The sequence below is a fragment of the Oncorhynchus gorbuscha genome, linkage group LG13 (assembly GCF_021184085.1).
Source record: "Oncorhynchus gorbuscha isolate QuinsamMale2020 ecotype Even-year linkage group LG13, OgorEven_v1.0, whole genome shotgun sequence".
NCBI lineage: Eukaryota > Metazoa > Chordata > Actinopteri > Salmoniformes > Salmonidae > Oncorhynchus > Oncorhynchus gorbuscha.
The window spans coordinates 42,149,660-42,173,321 of NC_060185.1; the positions used below are offsets into that span (position 1 = coordinate 42,149,660).

Consider the following 23,662-nt stretch of genomic DNA (forward strand, 5'->3'; position numbering starts at 1 on the left):
ACAACATTATTTGGATATGAGTTAACAGAATATGAACTTCTAAAGTGAAATTTTAGCTGGTCAGTTACTTTAATATTCTATGGATATTATACAGGTAGCAATTATCAGAACTATTGTAATTTAGAGGTCCAAATAACGTTTTAAGTCGGAAATCGGTCTATACTGGCTACAAATACATTTGTGCATTATTTTATTTCACCATTGTATCGTTTCAAGGAGCTGGCATAAATTGCATCTTACATTTTGATACAATGTTGCAATTATATAGCAACATGTACAGACTTCCATCTGCAATGATTTTTGCTACTTGACAAAGGCATTAGGCTACATATCAGGCATAATACTTTTTAGAACAATACTTTTAGTTATGCGTTCTCCAGCCTTTCGGGTGCAGTTTTTCATGAGCTCATGAATAATAAGCAGGTCACTGAATATTCATGAGCTATTTGGGCCTGGCAACCTACTCCAGTTTTGTAGGAGCGGCTCTTTGCTTGCGACCACACCATTCCCTCCTCGGTTGGAGATTAAGCGTTCTTGTAGCGGGTATTTTCAGTGTATAGATCGGATATTCCTGACCGAACGTTGAAAGCAAATAGAGTTACCGCAACTGGGTCACATCCCCTTTTATTTCTCTTTCTATAGCTAATAGTTTGACTACCATAGAATATGGTAGATTATCACGCTTCTAATAGTCAAGCATCGTCTGGAGGTCCAGCCATTTACATGGACCCAAGAGAACAAGAAAATGACTGGGACCGGGACCTGCTGCTGGACCCGGCCTGGGAGAAACAGCAGAGAAAGGTAAAATGACAGGGAGAGGTCGGGGACTGAATTTGGGCCCTGGTTGCATCTATAAAGCAACGAGATTTTATTCCGTCTCAATGTAACGAACTTTCCTGTGTCGATATGGTGGTATACGTTTCACAAGAAATGGGCTATAAAACTCTTTCCATATGCGCCATTTCGACAACTACCGGTATTTTCTAACTCGACTGGGGACAACGGTGATTTTTCTTTTTATTGGAATGAAACATTGTAGCCTATATAGTTCTGGCGTTTATTTAGCGTTAATTTTCCAGGCGGTATTTCTGCCATTTTTCTTGAGAATAACAAGATTCAAGATGGCCAACGTAATATGCATAATTTCGATGTGACTCAAAAATAGCATACGGAATGGTGTCCTCTAAGTACTATCCGATGTTCTGGGTCGAAGCAGATCAAACACTGCTGAGTTCAATTGTTTTTTTGTAATCTACTTGTTCGGTCGCACATTTATCGCAGCACCATTTCCAGCTGAAAATATTTTTACGGTTTTTAGACTTAACTTAATCGTTTAATGTTCGAGCCCATGTAACTATGATTAATCCTTGGAATTGTGAAATGTGGAGTAAGAACAATTGATGATGATTTGAAGCAACGTTGCTTGACAGTCTGGGATGATTGAGGGTGTGTAGTGTTACACATCTCACTGTCAAAATTGTTTGCGTTAATTTAGTGGAGTGACACCACACCGAGCATTATATTACAGCCCGTCGTTACTCAGCGTTTTGACGCTCAACATTATTCATGAAACGAATTGATATAGCCTAACCCTGCGTTCAGCTTTACCCTCTATGCATGTCTATATACTCTAAATATGTCTGCCTGTAAAAGGGAGGCCAAAGTTTCCTCACAGGAAGAAAAATAATCAATGATTGACTCAGATGGCCTACAAACGCAGGCAATGGGGACTAATTAACTGAAATCAACACCAGTTACTGAAGAATGTATAGATTTTTGGGAACACTTAAAATGTGTATCCTTAAATGTAAAGAATAAAAATAAAATAAAAACACGCTACTTAAATTCAACATGGAGTTTGATTGGACGAGAAAATGGGGAGGCGTGACATTAATTTATTTCAGAAAAGTCGGCGGGGGAATGAAGGGCAAATTCCTGTGGCGTTTTCACTGCCGCTGTGCCAGTTGCATAAAGTTAATGAATGCCTCCCACCAATGATTCTACACTTAATGTAATGTAGCCAATGTATTTAGACCTACTGCATGTATGTGGAAATCAGACGTCAAGTGGAGGCATTAAGCAGAGTATGGACAAAGTTCTCATGTCAAAAGAAACTGTCAATTATCTATGAATGGCCTACCTAAAGTGTTTTTTCCAACACCCAAGTTTCGTCCTGCTCAGTCTTGTCCAGTTTACTACACTGGTTACAACTTAACACACTTCAGAGAGCTCCATTTCAGCTTGAGAAACATTAAGTCTAACCTAATGCATTAAATCAACTGCAGGCTGAGACATGTTGTAGTACACAAAATTCTGTGAGGCCATTCTTTTTGTTTTACTGCAATTCTAGTGGGGCAATGTTGGAATCAGTGTCCATGTCTCTTGGGATGTCAGTTTGCCAACTCACTTAAAAGCAAAGGACATTCAGTCACCAAATATGTGCAAAAGGGGTAAAAGCCACCCAAAACCCAACCACTGTCAGTCTGATGTGATGGCAACACTTTTTCGTATCCTGTTTTGATATGGTCGCTCACATTATTCAATTGAACGGGAATTTGTATCACTCCTCATTTCCCTATTATCACTGCGCTATCAAAGTACCTGCCTTGTTTGCATGACTGTGATTTGTTGATGACTGACAGTCTTTTACAACTCAGCCCCACCGAGAGAAATGCTTATTCTCTCCTAACCTGACTCACCCATGTCACAGTGCCCTGACTTGCACAGATTAGCACACTGCTAAGGTGGGCAGTGTTCTAAATGTCTTACTTCCCCTCCCAGTTCCCAAAGATATTCATTTGACTGGCTGACTCAAATCAGTTTGGGGCTGGCTGGCTGGCTGGTTTGGTTTCTCCACACGTGGCCATGGCTGTTTTAGGGAATTGTGGCACAAATCACTGGACTACTGGGAGTGGCTGATTTTGATTTCCGTGTTAAAATAAGCCAGTTCTCTCTCCTTTGTTGATTTTATGTGACTGGGGCTGATGTAGGGATGAGCAGGAAAGACTTGATTGTGGGTGTGGATTTACCCGTCTCCGCCCATAGAGAAACTACACCTGAGTTTCAATTGTTTCATCTGCCCGAGGGCCTTCAAGCTGCCCACCTTTTTTACAGGTGTGGCCCCTCCCTAATCTCACGTCAGTGTTCGACCTGTCATCTGCCTGGGAGCAGTACTGCTGACCCTGATCTGAAATCAGCGGAATGTAAAACGACCAGGCGGCGAGCGGGACAGAGCAGAATGGAATGTAAACCCCTCTCCCTCGCTCCCTTTTTCGCTCACTCCCTCTTCTCTCTCTCCCACAGCAAGAGCATGCAGGGGGAAACATTCCATTTGTGGCCCATTATAGCTAGTTTCAGGGGGGTGGGGTGTCCTGTTTTTTGTGTTTTTTTTTTGTTGTCTGAAAAAGAAGGGGGTTTTGCAGGATTGCAGATGTGGACAATGTGGCGCGCTGGGAAAGTCCTCCAGGGCAGGCAGGCCGGCTAACAGGGAAATTGCGTGGTCACATTGAGGGCAAGGGGTGTCATCCTACCCATCTTTTTTTGTTTTTGAAGTGGTCGGTGGGGGGCTGTTTGTTTTTCCATGTCAGCCATTCTTTCTGGTCTGTTTCTCGCTCCCCCTCCTGTTTGTTTGTGGGGCTACATTTTAGGGGAGTGTGGAGAGGTCCATCGTGCCTTCACGTGGTAGAGGCCATAGATGGGGTCTTTGAAAACAACCCACACGCCATAGTAGTGTTGCTGTTGGCTAAGGTTAGTGACTTGTACATCTTGTATATCCTACTTATCATTAGTACTACTACTCTGCGTTTCTGTTGGGACATTGTGTTCTGAGCTGGTGCCAACATGCCACTGTGTTTGCCTATAGATATCAACCCACAAATCTCATTTTGGATTGCTTAAAGTCAGCAGTCAAATATCTGCAATGTGCAGCTCCCCTACTTCTGTCTGTGGTTTCTGTCTGTACGTGTGAGATGTGATATATATCACATCATATATATATATATATATATATATATCACATTTTTACATCCAACTAGAAGTACTGCTTGTTTGTACGTGTGTGTTTCTGTGCTGATTGGACCAGGGCCTGTGCTTTTGGGGACTTGTAGGCGATTGGGAGAAAGGAATGTGTGTTTAGGTGTGGTGGTCTGTGCAAAATTGGGAGGGGCTGCATTATTATGGGGCAAAGAGGGGAGTGGGAGGGGGCTTTAGGAGAGAAGTTAGTTTCTCCACATAGCAGAGAAATGACTGTGGGGTTTCGCCATGTGGGTTGGTGGTCAACACTGTTCCATCTAACCAAACAAAGTTCCCCCTCCTGTTTCATGTTCTGGCAATTTAGCCAGTCAACGCTAGTAGATTGGTGTGTGTGTGTGGAAAAATAAATGCATGAGCATTTTTTTGTCCCTTCAGTCAGCAAAGGTGTGTGTGTCTAGCATTTGTCTGTTCTGATAAAAGCCTCACCAAGGACGCAGTGCAGGTAGCATTTTTGGCAGTTGTGGACTAGTCATTATTTAGTCTACCTGTGAGAGCCAAGCTTAGTGACGCAGGGGAGCCAGACCACGGTGCTGCACAGCAGGGCTTTTAGCAGGTGGCCCTCTGTGCTGCTATTAAAAGCACCACTACTGCAATCCACTGTCTAATCATGGCCTTGTGTCTGAGACTAATTTCATAGACACCCATGTATTATTTTGTATGTATTCTAATGCAGAAGTGGGCTAAGTTAGCAGCCTAAGTAACCAATACAAACTATGACCGGGGTAGGCAACCCTGTTATTGGAGTGCCACAGGTCCTGCAGGATTTTGTTCCAACTTGGCACCACACCTGACCAACTGAGCTAATTGATCAGTTCATTGATTGCCTATATTCCCCACACCTGGTTTTCTAGGTCGGTTAAATGAAAAACATGCCTGTGGCACTCCAGGACCTGGGTTGCCCCCAGCCCTGCACTGAGATACTTTTCTTTAGAAGTTCAGATTAAGCATCTTGCTTTAGTGAATAATGGCAGTTCTAACCAATTTCCGATCTGAGTCACCACCATCAAAACTGGCTTTTAGTCACCAGTGTGTCTGTCTAGCTGGCTCTACCACAACGCTCATAGTCAAGGACTTAAGTGTAGGACCTGAAATACCGTCCTCTAGTGCAGCCTACCAGGTTTCACTAGATGTCATTTGTTTCTCTGTCAATTGACCCATGTTACTGGTCTTGCCAAGTGCCACCACCACAGCAGCAGTAGATGTCCCCAATCTGTGCTGGAAGTTAACCCTGGCCTGAACCCTACACATCTGTCCCACAAATCCCCTGAAAACCCCCAGGAAAGACTGTCTGGATAAAAGGCTTGTTCTAATATTTGATATCATATCCATTCAGTGTCAGGCCACAGGGAGACTCTGTTACTGGGAGCAGATGTGCAGAGAGACTACGTTGTACTTTACATCAATATGTTGCTGCAGAGAAACATGTTGTCTGTATGAGTCTGCTGAAGGCCTTCGTCTCTGCTATTGGAAAGGCTCCTCCACAGTGAGACACAGACATTTAGGCTCGGCTGGTAGAATGCCTACTACAGCTACGCAGTCCACCCGAATTCACAATGAACCAGAGACCAGTTACTTTTAAAGGTGACCTTCGACTGGGTCATCATCACCAGGGGCATGCCATCATTGGATGGCTCTATCCCCACCACATCAGTGATATACTCCAGGCGGTTACAGTCTGGCGCTATACCATTTGGTAAAGATCTGCCTTGGACCACACCGTTTTTAAAGTTGACTCGCAATAGAACATTTTCTACCATTGACCCCATCCTCCCACTGACTTGTCATTGAGTTAATGTATCTCGTGTTTGTTTAACCACAGCACTTGGTATCTGAGCTGCATCAAGCTCTGGTAGCAGGCTTGGCCCCTGACATGATCTCACCGTTATCCCGGCTGGAGGAGAGGCAGCTGGATCAGGGGACTTAATAAGAACATGGCTCTGGTGGAAGGGCTAAGGAGGATCAGGAGGGCATGGTCAGAGACCCACAGTATCGGTAAGCCTTTTGGTCAGTGACTTTCCATAGCTGTGGAGAATGCTGCTCAAATGGTAACCTTGAGCTGAAGGACACATTCCCAACGACCTACTTTACAGATCTGTTTGGATATAAGTGATGCAAGTGTTGGCTTATAAACTGCAGGTTTGATGGGTTTAACTGTCGGTCAGCTGAGTTTGGCTCAGGACTGGTTGGTCTGGATAGATAGATGTGGTTCGATCTGATGAACCTGCTGCTGGGGTGCTCCTAGCAGGTGTGTATTAACAACCAAAGTGAACTGCTTCCTGTCTTTTTGAAGGATCTATACTAGTTAGTTCATTGGCAGACACTACTGCTTCTCACAACACCTTTTTATGGGGCTCCTGATACCCTGTAGCCATGATAAGGGAAGGTCGTAAAGAAGAGCAGCTCTTTGAAGTGTTTTCTCTGAGGCCATCTCTCATTTCTATTGTGGCTTCTCGTTTTATTATTAAAGACCCTGGTAAGTGGGGCACAGTGTGAGAGAGGGTCTCAACTAGGCCTGTTGGGACTTGGGATGTTGTTCATTGCCCCCGGCCCTTGGAAAACAACAGAAAATCAACAAGTGCCTAAACACACACACACACACACACAGTCCCTGTCTGACTTTGTCGCTGTCTGCCGGTTCGTGGTTTCACCCTGCATCCATTCAGAGGGCACAGAGAGAATCAACCACAGCAACACTTCCTCTGTCCTTGGCCCATTGTTTGCATCTAATGTCTGCAGCGCCACTGAAAGACTCAAGTGTACAGGGCCCAGACAAAAGACTGTAAGAGGATTAGAGCACTGCCCACGGGAATACACAGGCTTATTTTTAGGATTTAGGCTATATATTTATATTTTTTGGCCAGCAGCCGGTTAGATTTTGTCTTGATCAGCAAGCTAGTGCGGTTTAACATTTCAGCCGTGTGGTGGGGTCCTCGTGTGGGAGGCGGTCTTTCTAGTCAGGCATTTACAGAGGCAGACCGGCAGATTGTAAGGGAGGAAGTGAAATGCCTGGCTTTTTTGCCTCGAGTGTGTTGCAACACAAAGGCAGCTCTTCAGAGACTGTTGCTAGCACACAAACAACCTTACAAAGACCAGAAGCGTACAGCTATGCCAGACAGTTCACCCACTAGACTCATAAATGTTTGTCCTCTAACTTGAGAGGTTATTCGGGCTAGTTTGGGCACAGCCGTCACCATCTCTCTAGTATGATGTGTCAAGACCACTGGCTCATCTCGTGTCGTAGATGTCCCCGTTTAAACTCGCCCAGTCCCGTGGGCTTGTTTGACCTAGTTCAGCCCAGTATGTGACTCCTACTAGAGTCCATCTCAAGGGAGTAGCAGGAAAGGGGAAGAAAGGTTGTGGCTTCTGTGGTTTTCTGTTGCTTCCTTATTCAACTCCAGTTGTAGAAGTAGCCCTGAGAATCAGATCACTCTGTGCCTTTCAGTTCCACAAAGTAGGAGAGATTTGGGGCCATAAGCGTAGCGTGAGGCAGATTGGGAGCGAATACAGAGTGATGATCCGTGTTCACTGAAGGAGGAGGATTGCCCTTGATGTGTCTCCGCCCGCCCTTAACCAGGCCTGTTAGTGGATAACCTGCCGGATGAGAGATGAGGAAAGGACTTGGGGTGATTTATCTCTGTCTGTATTGTGACCTGCCTTTCCCTGTTGGTTACTGGCCAGCTGACAGAGGACCTTATCACAGCAGGCCCAGGGTGTGGGTCAGAGATATGTTTCCCCCCAGTGAATTCCTTCCTCTCCTATACTCACTGGGGAATCATCCAACTGCCTGCATCTCTGTTCTCCTTCCTCAAAGAGCCGTGCAGGCCAGGGAAGTGCACCAGACAATATCTCGGACAAATCAAAGCCCCCAAAGGCATTATTTAACAAGAGAGCTTTTAACAAAGAGTGCCCTGTACAGGGGGCCCTCCACCGCAGCTGTGTACTGGAAAATCGAACAACCTGCAGCAGTGTAGGCCCAGCCAAACAGATGGGTGAATCTCATGTGTGAATGAATGCCTCAGTGTGTCACCGTTCACACCACCAGCGTTCACACTGTTCTCATGTGTCACACAGTACCACTGTTCTTTGAAGTGTTCTTTACATTGTTGTTGGTATGATCTTGTACAGTCTCTCTGAGTTCAGTCTTTGGTGTTGCTCTACTACCATGGTCTTTAGGGACCAGGCCAGTGTAATTCATTTCCAGGATGTAAGAATGTGAAGATATCGGTTTCTGAAGCTTACACAGGACTGGTCCACGCAGCAGCCCAAAGGGGCAGGGGGGTGACTCCAGTGCATTATGAAAGTCATTAAGAGGGCATTACACTTGACGGCCTTGTAATATCCCCCACCTGCATGTATGGTACCCCCCCCGGCTTAGCACCCCAGGCCAACTGACTCTGTGGGGGTCAATCTGAGACGGGCTCATTGTATCAAATCCACTTAGATTGGGGGGAGAGAGGGGTTAAGTACTGTACATGTGTTTATGACATGAAGCAGCAGTGAGTCTGATTCAGCGGAGACCCCTGGAGAGGGGAGGGGAGGGGCGGTGGATGGGGAGGGCGGGGAGGTGGGTCACAGCCAGTCAGGCTCTCCCCAGTCAGTGATGTGGGTTGTGGCCGAGCCAGAGATCCTGCTCCGGGTTGGTTCTTAAGAGGCTCTGTATGCCCCCCTCTTCTGCAGAGGGGCTGAGCTCCAGGGCTCCCTCCCTGCCCACTCTCACCACACACATCACCTGTCACACACTCTGACTGCAGGAGAGGGGTGTGGTGTCTGGTGATGTTCTCTCCCTCAGCCCCTCCCCCTTCTCGTCTTCATAATGTTTGGGATCAGTGTTTTGTTTAGAAAAGGCTGGTTGGATGTTTATGTGTTGGGTGAGAGTTGTGAGTCTGCTCTCGACTGTGTATAGGTACGATTAGGCAATGGCCATTTGGACAATATTTAAGCAAGAATCTTGGCATCCTGTATGTGTAACTATGTTTGTATATGCCTTTGCAATATGTGTTGAAGAGTTTCTTGGCATCCATTTTGTGTGTGTGTGTGTGTGTGCATGTGTGTGTGTCAGACATGAAGGGCTGTGAGTCATAAAGGGTCGGGTTAGCTGTGGAATGTCTGTCGGTGGTGGGGCGGGTTCTGACTTCCTCCTAATGACCCACAGGACAGTAACTCACCAGCCTCCACTGCAGGGTATCTCAGGCCACGCACATGCACACATTGGACTTTGCTATAGGAGACCTTTCCTGAGACCGGGAGCATGACGCCTTCTCCAGTGGCAGGATGGAGGGTGCTGTTTGCACAGTTACAGAAGCTACAGCAGTAATGCAGTGTGTTTTCTCTCTCTCCCTGTTTTCTCTTCTTCTTCTGGCTCATAGGAGGTGTGTGTGTGTGTGTCGTGTTTCACATTCCTTTAGAACAAACACACACACATCCAGGACACAATTGTTGTGAAAGGATGTGGGGGTTGTCGTTTTAAGATGCAGGCCATTATTTGAAAACTTTTTCATCTGATAAAGAGGTGTTTTTGAAGAAGAAGAAAATGGTTTGCGTGTGCGGGGGGGGGGGTTGCACTTTAAGCTGTTACATCATCGCCACAGTGATAACGCCACCTTATAAGGCAACAAGTGCGAGAGGCAGGCAACGACAGGAAGAGGCAGTTAATGTGACAATGCTGTCTACTGGGCCAGCCTGCTTTTCTGGTTTGGTTACATTTTCCTCAGGCTCGCTCTCTCGCTCCCTCTGTTTCCCTCTCTCGATCCTCCACATAGGATTTCAAAGGCTTTCTACAAATAGCCCACACCTTCCCCTCTGTCACAATCTGGCTTTTGCCTTGGTCTTAAAGCCTTTGCCTGACTTACTGTTAATGAGAAAGATATTTCTGATTGATTATTCCACTGCCATGTTTTGTCCTCCATTTATTTATTAATATATAATATATTTTTAATCTCCGGCCCCGCAGGAGGTCTCGTGCTAGGCCGTCATTTTAAATAAGAATTTGTTCTTAACAGACTTGCCTAGTTAAATAACAAAATGTAGTCTGAACCAATTTCACAAGATGAAACATTAGTTGAGTAACTTCAGGACAATTGAATCTATAAGCCTAGGTAGGCTATGTTTCATAAAACAGGCCGTGGAATCCATAAAATCATATTATTTTCTTTTTAAGTTGAAGGTTGGGTTGCAGGAACATAATTACAAATTGACTGCAAGAAGCACAAACATATATGTTTGACTTCAACAACTTCAAACCTTGCTTACATTGTGCACACCATCGTGTGTATACGTGGGAACACTTAAACAGATTTCTTAAGTTTAAAATCACATGGAGCTTATTTCCTGATATTTTTTGTCTTATTTCCAACAATGAGGGGGGGGCCAAGTAAAACTACCCACTGGCCAGTTAGGGAAGCCTGCCATAGACCATGTTTAATATATTCTGATCTTGCAGACCAGGTTGACTATCGCTATTAAAGAGATGATTCCAGGCTGTGCTATTGCTTGAGGCTGTTTTAGACATCTCCTCTGACTCTGAGAACGTGACAGATTTAGAGGAGATGACAGATTTAGAGGAGGTGACAGATGTAGAGCAGATGAGGTGCAGGCTTAATGAGGCCGGAGTTACACACTCCTGCCCCACTGGGAATGTCTGGAATAAAGCAGAAATGTCACGCTCCTTTTTCTCTCTCTCTCCCACCATCGCTGTGAAACGAGTCCCAAGGGTTATCTAAGCATGTTCATCTGGGCACAAAGGCCAGCGTTCCCACTGAACATCTCTTGTTCTTACATCAGTGGTGTTGGAGCCATGAAGTTCAGACTCTTGTCGACCGTTCACAAATTCCTTCGTCTTAGGACGGCGGTCATTCCAGCCCTACACCCATTTGAGGAAATGACTATCCTCCCCCATAATCCTCTGTCTTTGACTAAATGGCTTATTGGTAGTCCAGTTAAGTCTGTGTTGAGATGTTTGGGAGAAGGGAAGGCATCAAGTTCACAGTAACCTGTTACAAATGTGCTGTCTGTGTGTAGGTGTCAAACTGCGCACCCACACAATCTTGGCTGCCTGTCCAGCTTTACTGATGGCGGGGGCTGCTGGAGATGTCATATTGGCCAATGCAGAGGAGGCGGACGTGGTTCTACCAACCGAGCACCCTGTTTGGTTACAGTGAGTCTTGGGATTAAGTTTGAAATAACTCGCGCCTGGTTGAGTAAAGTGAGAACTATCGGCTTGAGGAACATCCTGCTAATATTTGACCACAGTTGCCTTGTTTAGTGTGCTTGCGGTTGCTGTATTTGTTCCTCAGCTGTGCTTCACTGTCCTGTACTTCTTGTTTCTCTTTGTAATGGCTTCCTCTTTCAGTGGCCAGAAAGGTACGGTCAGCAGTCACTCTGGTTGGACTGCTTCACGCTCTGGTCAGCACCTACAGAGAAGGAGATGCTGTGGCTTAGCCTCTGTACAGTCAGGAAATAACATATTTCAACTGTATGTGTCATCCATAATGTTACTCAAATAGTGTTGTTTCATGGTAATCTAAAAAATGGCATGAATAGACAACTCACTTCTCATAAATTTGCTTTAAAAAAAATCTATTGTAGTTTGAGTGATGGGTGGAAGTTGACCCATCCTCCCGTCATCGTTTAGCCCACAGTAGGGTAAATCGGGGCATCTGGATGTATTATGTGGAAAGTCTGTGTCATCATTATGGTGACCAGCCCCATTGATGCTGTCATCAATCACTGCTTACTCATAGAGGCTGCAGGAAATGCTGACTGATCTGAGCCATATCAAAAGCCTCCATCCTGTTGGGTGACTCGCATCACACTACACATCCTCCCTGTTTGGCAGGATTGGACCTAGATTCCCTCCAACCCAGCACAAACAAACATGCATATCCCTAGAATGAGCCATGTAATGACAGAGCCGTGTAACGACATCAGCTTATTATGTGATTCGCTGAACTGCTGCGTTGTTATTAAAGGTCAAAGGGTGGATAAAGAGCTTCTGGAAAGTAAATAAATGTATGTTGGGGTGGCTGAAGTCTGTAATATGTAACTCGATCAAAGGTCTTGCATTACAATCGCAAATTCACTCAAGGCCATTTCTCATTTCAAGCAGTGGTCAAGGTAAATTTTGATACTCTGATTGTATATAATTGACGTAAATACAGTTTCATGACTACTAACATACAGAATAATACAAGCAGGTGAAGAATCAGACCATGATTCATGGTCTATCAGAATGTCTGGGCCGTAGACAATGGTCTGGATGTGCCCCCATAGAGGTCAGGCTGCACTCCTCCATTGTGTGGGATTCAATGGTTGTGTTTCCAGGCGTTGGCCTCGAACTGGGAGGAGACTGAAAGGGATCCTTATCTCATGTTTGCCATTTGAAGAATCTGGATAAGGCACAATCCTTAAGCGTTCGCCTCGGCAGAGGAGTGGGGGTGGAGGGTTTGGGACGGAAGGAAGGAAGGAAGGAAAACCCTTTAATTGAATTTTCCATTTATTTCCATACCTCCTGTCATGCATTCTACAGTTACTATGTGAACCTTGCCACAGTATCTCCATCTGATGTGATTTATTTGGGATATGTACCCAATGTATTTAATAAGTGTCCATGTCATAGTGGAATGTGAGTTGGGGTAGAGGTTTAAAAGGGGAAAGGCCCAGTCCTCCCCTAAGCCAACCGCCAAAAGGATGAGGCCTGAGCACGCTATTTAGTCTGCACACTCTTATCTCCTTTCCGTACGGGCTGGGTTTGTTTACATTTGGCATATACTCTGAAAGTGATCCTTGAGCGGCTATGAAAGCATCTCCTTGACAAAGACGTCTGCTCACGATAATCGAGATGATCATTTAACTTTGGGCATGAAATAGCTGTAAACTTCACATCTGAGCCATTGGAATTTGAGGATGTCATGACCTGAAAAGACCATTTGAGGACTTGGACCAACTTGTCACTACCTAATTTATACTAGAGGTGTGGCTCTTGGTCAGGAAAAGTCACGGGTAACAAGGGACACCACTAGACTGCTAGGTGTTCACATGGGGCGGTCTGTTGACAAAGCTCAGAATGTGGGGGATTTAACCACTTGACTGGAGTTCCTTAAGATTTACACTTTCACTTGCTATTATAGCACATAAGTTCCAACCCATAAAACCGTAAAATACTTTAAAATACCCTTGTGTTGCTGTACCTCATGAACCCATGAACAAACATGACTATCCCCATCTTATCTTGAAGTGATCTCAGCTATTTTAGATGCACCAACATAGCGTGATACTTTAAGGTTGACTTCATTTCCTGTGGTTTAGTTTCCTGGTTTCTACATTGTTAACTGTGGTGGTGTTCCACTGATGGATCACTATCATTCCTAATGATTCATCTCAATACAATCTTCTTCCTGGATGGATGTAGACTAAAGGATGGACGTCACCCCCCCGCCCCCCCCCCCCGCTTCCCTGTCCTGTGGCTTGTTAAACAGGAAGTTGATTTGCGGGCTGCCGATTTAGTCTGTGTTTGTGAACGGGTGGTGTGAGGTGTTGCAGTGAGATTTCATACTGACTCAGGGTGACTAAGGCTGCTTACTCCAGTGGCTGCATAGGCTGTGGAGCCTAAAGGTCTATTAACTAAGTCATCGACACGGTCTCTTAAATATCCAATGTAGACGTTTTTTAAAAACTATATCAAATTATTTCTGGGTAACAATTAAAACTACTATTTGTAACTTTTTGGGTGAATTGACCAAATTCACATAGAAATGTGAGCTATAGATATTCCATTCTCATTGAAAGCAAGTCTAAGAAGTGGTAGATCTGTTCTATGTGTTAAGTTTTGTTTTGGAGTTTATAATTTTGGTTTTGTACACCAGCTGAAAATAAACCAATTAAATTTATGGAAAATATATTTCACAGCTGTTTAGATGGTACGATGATTCTCTAGACAATGACTGCTTGTTTTGTCACAAACTAAAATTGGTGCAAACCATTTTAGCAACCAGGAACTTGCAGAGACTTCTGCATAGTGCATCTTTATGTACCTTACTGTGATTGTTTCCAGTTAAAATGGTTAAATTAGTTAAGAGCAATTTCTCGAGCAATAATTCTGCTCGGACGTCTGGGAGTGGTCTGAGCAGGGAGGGGAAAACTAGCTTGTATTGGCAGAGAGGTTGGGAACTTTCTTATTGGTCTAACTAATTTTCCACCTGGTGATTTTCACCGGGCAGGCAAAAACTCCATCCCACCTAAACAGGCTGAAATGTCAGGCGGCCTTTTCAAAAAGCTCTTAATGCCCATTTTTCTGACATTTTTACTGACATTTTTCACAATTTGACAGTATTATTCCTACCTCATTGTGGAAATGTATATTAAACACATGAAAATCACATTTTTGACAGCACTGGGCCTTTAAAATTAGGTTAGATATTTTTTGTAGGCAGTTTTCATCTAAAGCATCACTAACATATGTAGCTTAAGAAACACGTTTAATGAAATCAATAATTTGCTAGTAACAGATGACATTCATTCTGTCAATCTCTGAAACTCACTTAGATAATACTTTTGATAGTGGTAGCAATACAGAAATGTTTATATCACTGATGAAGGATTTTGAGGCTGATTCCCTGACCTGTCAGTGTTTTTAATTTGCTGTTTTATACTCTTGTGAATTCAATGGTTTTTACTAGATAACTTGTAGTTTTTCATTTTGTCTGTCTGTAATTTTTTTGTAATGACTTGGTGCTGCCGATCTTGGCCAGGGCGCTCTTGAAAAAGAGATTTTAATCTCAATGAGCCCTTCCTGGTTAAATAAAAAAGAAATGCCAAAGGTGGAGGTGTGGCCTTTTTATATTCAGAACCACATTCCTGTAAAGCTTAAAGAATCTCATGTTAAACACCGTTGATGGAATATGGCGACAGGTTCATCACCTCACCTAAAGCCCATTCTGGTGGGAGCTGTTTATAGACCACCAACTGCTAACAGTCACTATCTGGATAACGTGTGAAATGCTTGATAATGTATGTGATATCAGAGTTATATTTTCTGTGTGTTTTAAATATTTACTGGCTTGCATCAAGCTGCCCACTCAGGAAAATACTTCAAACTGTAACCAGTGCCTGCAATCTGGTTCAGGTTATCAGTCAACCTACCAGGGTAGTTACAATCAGCACAGGAATGAAATCATCATGTATTGATCACATCATTACTATTGCTGCAGAAATTTGCCAAATCCCATCGGATGTAGTTATCACATTATATTAGCCATATCTAGGAAGACCAAAGTTCCAAAGGCTACGCCTATTACAGTGTACAGAAGGTCATACATAAAGTTTTGTAGTGATTCCTATGTTGTTCATGTAAAGAATATTAGTTAGTCCGTGGTGTGAAATGAGGAGCAACCAGACGCTGCACTTGACGCATTTATGAAATTGCTTATTCCTGATTCTAATTAGCATGCATCCATTAAAGAAATGACTGTAAAACAGTTAAATCCCTGTGGATTGATGAGGAATTGAAAAATTATATGATTGAGGGATGAGGCAAAGATAAATGACAAAGATTGATAGTAAAAAGCTTTGGAGCACCTTAAATGACATTTCGGGCAAAAAGGCAAACTCTGCTTCATCATTAATTGAATCCGATGGCTCGTTCATCGCAACACCCACTGATCGTGGTCATTTCTTTAATGATTTTTTTCTTTTGGCATGATCAGTAAATTTAGGCTTGATATGCCAGCAACAAACACTGACACTATACAGCCAAGTATCTCTGATCAAATTCTGAAAGATAAGCTTTGTAATTTTGAATTCTGTAAAGTAAGTGTGGAAGAGGAGAAATTGTTTATCAACAATGACAAGCCACCGGGGTCTGACGACTTGGGTGGAAAATTACTGAGGATAAAGCGGACGATATTGACCACTCCTATTTGCCATATCTTCAATTTAAGCCTACTAGAAAGTGTGTGTGCCCTCAGGCACCTGTCTAACAGAACACAGAGGGTGTTCTTTAATGTAAGCGTCGTCAACATAATGCAGGTAGAATTAGGAATTCCCCACGTCAGCTGTCTAGGCCCCTTACTACTTTCAATCTTTACTGATGACAAGTTAGGGACAAATCATTCACTAAACCTCAACTAAATATTGTAATGCCTAATGTGGAAATTGAGCAAGTTGAACTAAACTGCTTGGAATAACCCTGGATTGTTAACTGTCATGGTCAAAACATATTGATACAACAGTGGCTAAAATGAGAAGTCTGTCCTTCATAAAGCGCTGCTCTGCCTTAACAACACTATCAACAAGGCAGATCCTACAGGCTGTAGTTTTGTCGCACCTGGACTACTGTTCGGTCGTGTGGTCAGGTGCTACAAAGAGGGACTTAGGAAAATTGGCTCAGAACAGGGCAGCATGGCTGGTCCTTGGATGTATACAGAGAGCTAACAATAATATGCATGTCAATCTCTCCTGGCTCAAAGTGGAGGAGAGATTGGCTTCATCACTACTTGTATTTGTGAGAGATATTGACTACTGGCACACAGCTCGGACACCCATGCATACCCCACAATACATGCCACCAGAGGTCTCTTCACAATCCAGAACAGAATATGGGAGGCACACAGTACTACAGAGCCATGACTACATGGAACTCTATTCCACATCAGGTAACTGATGAACTGAAAATACATTTTATGGAACAGCCGGGACTGTGAAGCAACACACACAGATTTTGTGTTGTAGATATTTGTTAGTAGAGTAGGGGCCTGAGGGCACACACTTAATGTGTTGTGAAATCTGTTAATGTAATGTTTTTAAAATATATAACTGCCTTAATGTTGCAGGAAGAGTAGCTGCTGTTTTGGCAGACTAAATACAGAAAAATGTGTCCCCCTCCCACCACCACACTTCAGTCATTAGAGGTCCCTCTGACTGCATGGCCCCCTCCGGCCTCACTGTTCCTTCTGCGTTTTTGCCCAAAATGCCATGACCCAAACCAGCCGCCTCTCAGAAGTTTGCTATCAATAGACATAGTTGGCATTCCTGACATCTCTATCGTTCTAATTAAGATGACGGTCATTCCATCGAAGGCTCTCGTCACCAACCCTCCCTCTCTCTCCTTTTTCCCCCTCACTCTCTCATCCCCCCCCCCCTGAATTGAAGGGTGTCTATACTGGACCGCAGATGAAAGGAACCGTGCAAATATTTGGAGATTCCCTCTCAGGTCACTGCCACAGCCTCTCATTAAACACACTTTTATCCTCTCACTGAGCAGGGAGTGGGAGGCTAGGGTGGGCGGCCATATTGCCTGTGTCAGCTGAGCTGCCTGTGGCCTACATACTTTACCCAGCCATGTCCCATGCTGCTGCTGAATGGATGCTACTAGGCCGTTTCACCTCACTGTGACTGCTGCCTGGTGCCTCTTTTAATGTCATCCTTTATAAGGTAACAGAGATTCTCATAGGACTGCCTGCTCGGCCCTACTAAATCCTAGGCCAGTAACTAGAATTACAGCATGTACGTCAAATGTGTGTGTCCATGGTCAGATAAAGTTGTCTAATTTGTTCTGTGTATTGAGCATCGGAGCTGCAGCTGTTTTAAGACTTGAGTATTGACACAACGTATAGGCTAATTGGCAGTTGTTGACATTAAGCAACAGACTGTGCTCAGAGCACTACTATTGACAGACAACAGTCCACATTTGCACAACAGTGTGTCCTCACTGTCCTGAGTGTTGACATGTTGGTCTGTTTGATGTGTGGCCCTGTCCTGCTCTACTTCTGTAGTTGTACCTCTCCTCCCAGTCTCTCATCCCCCGGGTCTTGGCTGGTAACAGAATCTGGCCCAAGGCAGGTCACTGAAAGGGTTAACAGGTCAGTAGAGCCCCCTTGCTCGGTGCAACCCAACCTGGACTCGCACAAAGACAGGAAGCCACATAAATAAATCAGCAAATAAACACTGCTTCCCCCTGCTGGAATTTCCTACGGTTTGTGAAAAGTCCAACAATTTGCCCCCAGGATTTTACTCTCTCTCTGTTCTACGCCCCCCCCCCTGCTGCAGGAGACTTCAAAAGAAAGTCCAGTAACCACACAGAGCTGCAGCACTAATACTTCTAGGTCACTACTTCTCTTTAACCAGAGCTTGCTCTAGTTGAGTCTGACCTGGGGACAACTCTCCTGCCCACCACCGCTGTGCAACACTGTGTCCCACTCCCAAGTCTCTAGTTCCAAAGTGTGCAGTTGTTAACGTCCCTTCACGGATTTGAAAGAATTTGAGGAATCTCCCACCAGCCCATGTCTCCACCAATCCAACACTTTTATTTTTGTGGGCTGTAGTGAACATCAGGAGGAGGGAGTGATTTATTGGGACACGTTCTGAGACTCTTCCCTATTAGAGGTGTACCCTACACCCATCACATAACGTGAGGTGCAGGTCATGTGTGGGTCACTGTCATGCTGCAGGGCTTTGACATTCATGTTACGTCGTACCTTCATGCATTATGCTCACACCATAACCAAATCGTGTTCCCGCTTTTCATCTCTGTTTTTCTGGGCGACCATAAGCGAGCCCACTAGAGATGTCAGGAGAAGCTCTCATTTATCAAACTGTTTGTCAGCTTCTGTTTACAGCAGTTTGCCCAAATGGTCACTTCTACTGGCAAACTGAAACAACACTTTCTCACTGGAGGAGAATCTGTACTCCGATGAGTTCCTCTTTTTAGTGTTGGCTTGTCAGCACACGAAGAGAGGGAGGTTTGTGTGTGCTATGTTTTTTTTTAATGATCACCTGTCCAGACCTGACAGGGTAATGAGAGCAGAGTGACTTCAACACCAGGGCATACTCTTTAAAGGCTTCTGTAATAGATGGCCCGTCCCAGGGAGGGAGCGAGTTGCAGGGAACAGCCCAGGGCTTCTGTAATACAGGGGCAACAGCCCAGGGAACTTCTGTAATACAGGGGCAGGATCAGGGAGGGGCTTCTGTAGCCAGCCATCAGGGAACAGCAGAGAGGGAGCCAGGGAACAGCCCAGGGCTTCTGTAATACAGGGGTAGGATCAGGGAGGGAGCCAGCCATAGGGAACAGCCCAGGGCTTCTGTAATACAGGGGTAGGATCAGGGAGGAGCCAGCCAGGGAACAGCCCAGGGCTTCTGGGGGTAATCAGGGAGGGAGCCCAGGGCTTCTGTAATACAGGGGTAGGATCAAGGAGAGAGCCAGCCATAGGGAACAGCCCAGGGCTTCTGTAATACAGGGGTAGGATCAGGGAGGGAGCCAGCCATAGGGAACAGCCCAGGGATTCTGTAATACAGGGGTAGGATCAGGGAGCGAGCCAGCCATAGGGAACAGCCCAGGGATATACTACTCAACCATTAACTATCTCTAACAGAAAGTCTCTGGGAAATGATTGAGGATGAGTGCTGACTACTTATGGTAGCTGGCTAGATTATTACCATGCGTGAGTTTGGACTGGAGACCGGAGCTATGTAGATGGTCTGTAGGGCCTACAGCAATAAGAACATTCTGGCCATCAAAGAATTCAATTCCGTCAAGATTGCCTTTTGTGTTGCTGTATTGAGTCATTGATAAAAGGTGGGCAACATGGAAGACCAAGGTGGAGTGGTGCTTCACTGTCTATGGTAGAGCTGACCTTGAGAGAATTCTGATATTGTACAAACAGCTGTTTATGCATTCAGCTGGAGTGCGGCTCTGATATTGTACAAACAGCTGTTTCTGAATTCAGCTGGTGTGCGACTCACTCACTCACTCACTCACTCACTCACTCACTCACTCACTCACTCACTCACTCACTCACTCACTCACTCACTCACTCCTGCGTTGCTTTATGAATACCGGCCCTGGTCATTCTTCCATACATGATTTGATCCGAATGGCCAGCCAGCCGTCGAACTTGAAGGAAGTGGTGTTGGATAATCAAGCTTCCTCCTGCTCCAAGTGTGTTTGTGCTCTTGTCAGGAAAATGCTATTACTCCTAATAGTCATCTAGTGAAATAGTCTGGCTGGTGGGCAGGCACAATGAGCTACCTGTTCCAGTGTGTTTGAACAGAGGGGCTATTATGCGACTGCTGACTGAGACGATGGGCACCTCACAGACCTCTAGTGCGTCGGCCACCAGGCAGACCTAGCTAATTGAGCCGTAGCCTAAGAATAGGTGGCCTTGTGTGGGCCAAGGTGTTGACGACTGACTCCCAGACCTCTGCCTGCCTGCTACCTTCCACTCCCTGTACTCAGTCACAGGTGGGCAACACACACCTCTGCTGTCGCCTCTCACGAAATCCTCACAGGAGCTTCATAATAGTACACAGCCCTCTCCACACCTCATACAGGAGCAGTTATAATGATGACAATAACGTTATAATCAGTAGCGTGGGAGCTTCCTCCCTGTTAATTGGTTTCCTCACCTCTGGGACTATTGAGAGCACACACTCACTGTACCCACCACCAGTCCATGTCCCTGACTGGGCCTGTCAGCCGTTGTCCCTTAGGCCTTAATGATTTTAGGGCACACACACACATGGTTGGGGCGTAGCTACTAGCTGACACTCCCAGAGCTAAGCTGGCCCTGCTGCATGTTACTGCCTGGCTTGTTTTCTGACTGGGAGACAGCGTGTTACTGACTGGGAGACAGCGTGTTACTGACTGGGAGACAGGCGTGTTACTGACTGGGAGACAGGCGTGTTACTGACTGGGAGACAGGCGTGTTACTGACTGGGAGACAGGCGTGTTACTGACTGGGAGACAGGCGTGTTACTGACTGGGAGACAGGCGTGTTACTGACTGGGAGACAGGCGTGTTACTGACTGGGAGACAGCGTGTTACTGACTGGGAGACAGCGTGTTACTGACTGGGAGACAGCGTGTTACTGACTGGGAGACAGCGTGTTACTGACTGGGAGACAGCGTGTTACTGACTGGGAGACAGCGTGTTACTGACTGGGAGACAGCGTGTACATGTATGTAGTTACAGAACGAGGACAATATGGTGACAGAGCTCATCAGTGAGTGATTGGGTAGGCTGTCATTCATTACAGCAGTGGGCGGGTCATCACATCATGGAGTCATGCGGAATGCACAGCGGTTGTGCATTAGCATTGTGTTGCGAGCCTATGTCATTCTTTCTAGGTGCAGCCAGCCACACCCTTACCCGTTTTAGTGTGTCACAAAAGCAGGTGTTTGATTAGGGTGCTGCGTGCGTCGTCAGGGATAGTGTGTGTCAGAAGGAAGGAATGGGTGTGTAGGTTGTCGGTTCTTGCGTCTCCCTTGCATTCCTGCTCGGGGAGTGCTGCTGGTCGGTTGGCAGGCAGAGACATGAGTTGTTTGTCTCCTTGTTGTCTAAAACCTGGGCTATCCGTCCATCTACATGACCCTTAAGTTAACCCTCGTTAGGCCGAAGGTGACTTTTTTTTTCTGTCGTCAAATTGAGCAGAACACAGCGGAACTCTGGGTTATTCTGATCCTCATTAGTCAAGCGTGGACATACAGGTAGCTTTGGAAAGAAAAACACATGGCTTTTATCTCCAGGTAGTGAGACATTGTCTCAAGGTTTCCTCTTGGCTGTTGCCCTGTGTGTCTGTGTCCAATTTTAGTCGAGGTCATTGGTTGTAGACAGAGAGCAGAGATCCCTGTAATCCACTTGACCTGTTTTACTAGGATCTGTCCTGAGTGGCAATGATCCTGCTCTGTCCTTCAACACCACAAGAGTAGTGTCCCCCTCACGGACACTCAACCAACACGTACCTGGCCATAGAAGGGCAAACTATTTGCTCACTACGGAAATTGATTCAACGTTTGAGCAACTCTGTGGCGTAAAATGCCACCTCTAATGCTAACAGGTCTGCCATGCCCCATCCCTTCCTGACTTAGAGATGCACACCTGTGTCGCTGTGTGACATCAGAGCCTTGGCGCTTCCTAATAGGGTTTGTAGTAACCTAGTAGTGTCGCTGAACACTGTTACCACAACAAGGAAGTAGAATACAATGGATATTTTCAGCTGGTGGTTTTGTATCATATAGGCTATTGGTGTCTAGCTAGAGTAATTAGAATGTGACCTGGTTTACTGTCTATGTTCAAGTTAGTTTGTTGTGTTGGTAATTATCTGTGCATGTTAATGCTGCTGTGCTGTGCCACATCCCTGCTGTGTTACAGAGGCCGATGGCGAGCTACACCGTGCGGAGCAGTGTTTGCAGGGGATGTTTGTTTGTGTGTCAGCCCTCCTCTCCTGCCCCTCCCCTGTCCCGTGGGTCTCGCTCAGGCAGGGGCTGGAGGGCATGGGGGGTGCTGAAGGGACTCATTATATACATGCTGCTCAATGGGCCCTTTGTGTGGCAGCCCAGTGGAATGGGGAGAGGGCAGGCCCAGGCCCAGCACCCTGTCATAATGTTGTCATACTTCAACACACATCGTAACACCCTGCCATGCCTAACCTTGGGGGAGGGAGGGGAGACTGATCCCAACTCGGCGTTGTGAAACAGGGTGATACAGGGAGACGGTGGAACAAAGTTATTGGGGGGGGGGGGCAGCAAAGGGCAAAGTGCTGTGTTCAAATGGTAGCTCAGAGGTTGACAGGAGCCATATTGGGTCTCGTTGACTCTGGACAAGGAGAGAGGTGTACGAGGGTTAGTGTCCCCCATCTCTACTGTTTAACCCACTCAGGAATCGCTGTGTTTTATTGGTGTTGTTGTGGATTACAGAAGCTATGTTCCAGTCAACTACAACCCACAGAGTTAAGAACTGAAAGTCCTCTTATAATGCCATTTCTGACGGATGAGAATAACCCAGTCAGGAAGGAACACTATTTAGCTCACATTTCAGACGCTAGTTTCCTTCTCTGAGGGATTTTTTTCTTTTTTTAAAGAAAGACTAGGAGTTTGGGGAGAACATTTTTAACCCTCCACTAATGAAGTGTGTGCCACAACTTTTCAAAATAAGCAGATTCAAAACGCATGTTTTCCAATTACTGTCACTAGAAAGAAAGTGCCTCGTGAGCTAATGTTGGTGGGATAAAATGCAAAAGAAATGTTCTGCGTTGGTGCCGGCCTAGTTTTTAATAATGTGTACAGTTAGCCCGGTCCCATGTCTGTTTCGTGTCAACTACTTGTCATACGAGCCCTTTTTAAAGAATGTGTCACTGAGCACAGAAACATGTTTGGCATGACTGTGAGGGACTAGGAGTTAACGTGATGGTACAAGCGGATATGTGACCAGGGTAGCGTACACTGCAGTATATCAACCTTACAACTCACTTACCTCATGAAGCACTCTGGTAAATACTGACTGTTATTTGAATTAAAGAGATTAGGGCCTATATTCACAAAGAGGCTTGGAGTAGGAGTGCTGAATTGGGATCAGTTTTGCCATTTTAAATCTTAATGTATAAGATTGTATGGCCCGGGGTAGACCTGATCCTTCAATAAGCACTTATACTCAGAATTACGTCAACCAATCACAGCACACTTCCTGTAACCTACTGTCTGTGCGCCCTGAGGAACTGCAGCTCCCCTCTTCCTGTTTTCTGTTTGTTCCTTTGTCTGTTTTTTACATTTGATTTAACCCTTATTTTACTAGGTAAGTGTACAGCAACAACCTGGGGAATAGTTACAGGGAAGGAGGGGGGAGGAGGGGGTTGAATGTGCCAAT

The 23,662-nt window shown here is 45.4% G+C and overlaps 1 protein-coding gene across 6 annotated transcripts in view; it reads left to right on the forward strand.

The window, feature by feature from the left end:
• The first annotated feature begins 475 nt into the window (after positions 1–475).
• The window catches only part of LOC123992912 (alpha-actinin-4-like), a 43,926-nt gene continuing 20,739 nt past the window's right edge, over positions 476–23,662 (forward strand). For 4 of the 6 annotated variants that reach the window (XM_046294543.1, XM_046294540.1, XM_046294541.1 and 1 more), the window contains exon 1: positions 476–801. In XM_046294543.1, coding sequence (XP_046150499.1) covers positions 667–801 — 135 coding nt within the window. In that variant the 5' untranslated portion in view covers positions 476–666. The remainder of the gene's footprint in view (positions 802–23,662) is intronic. The other 2 variants (XM_046294538.1, XM_046294539.1) reach the window with 1 other exon arrangement.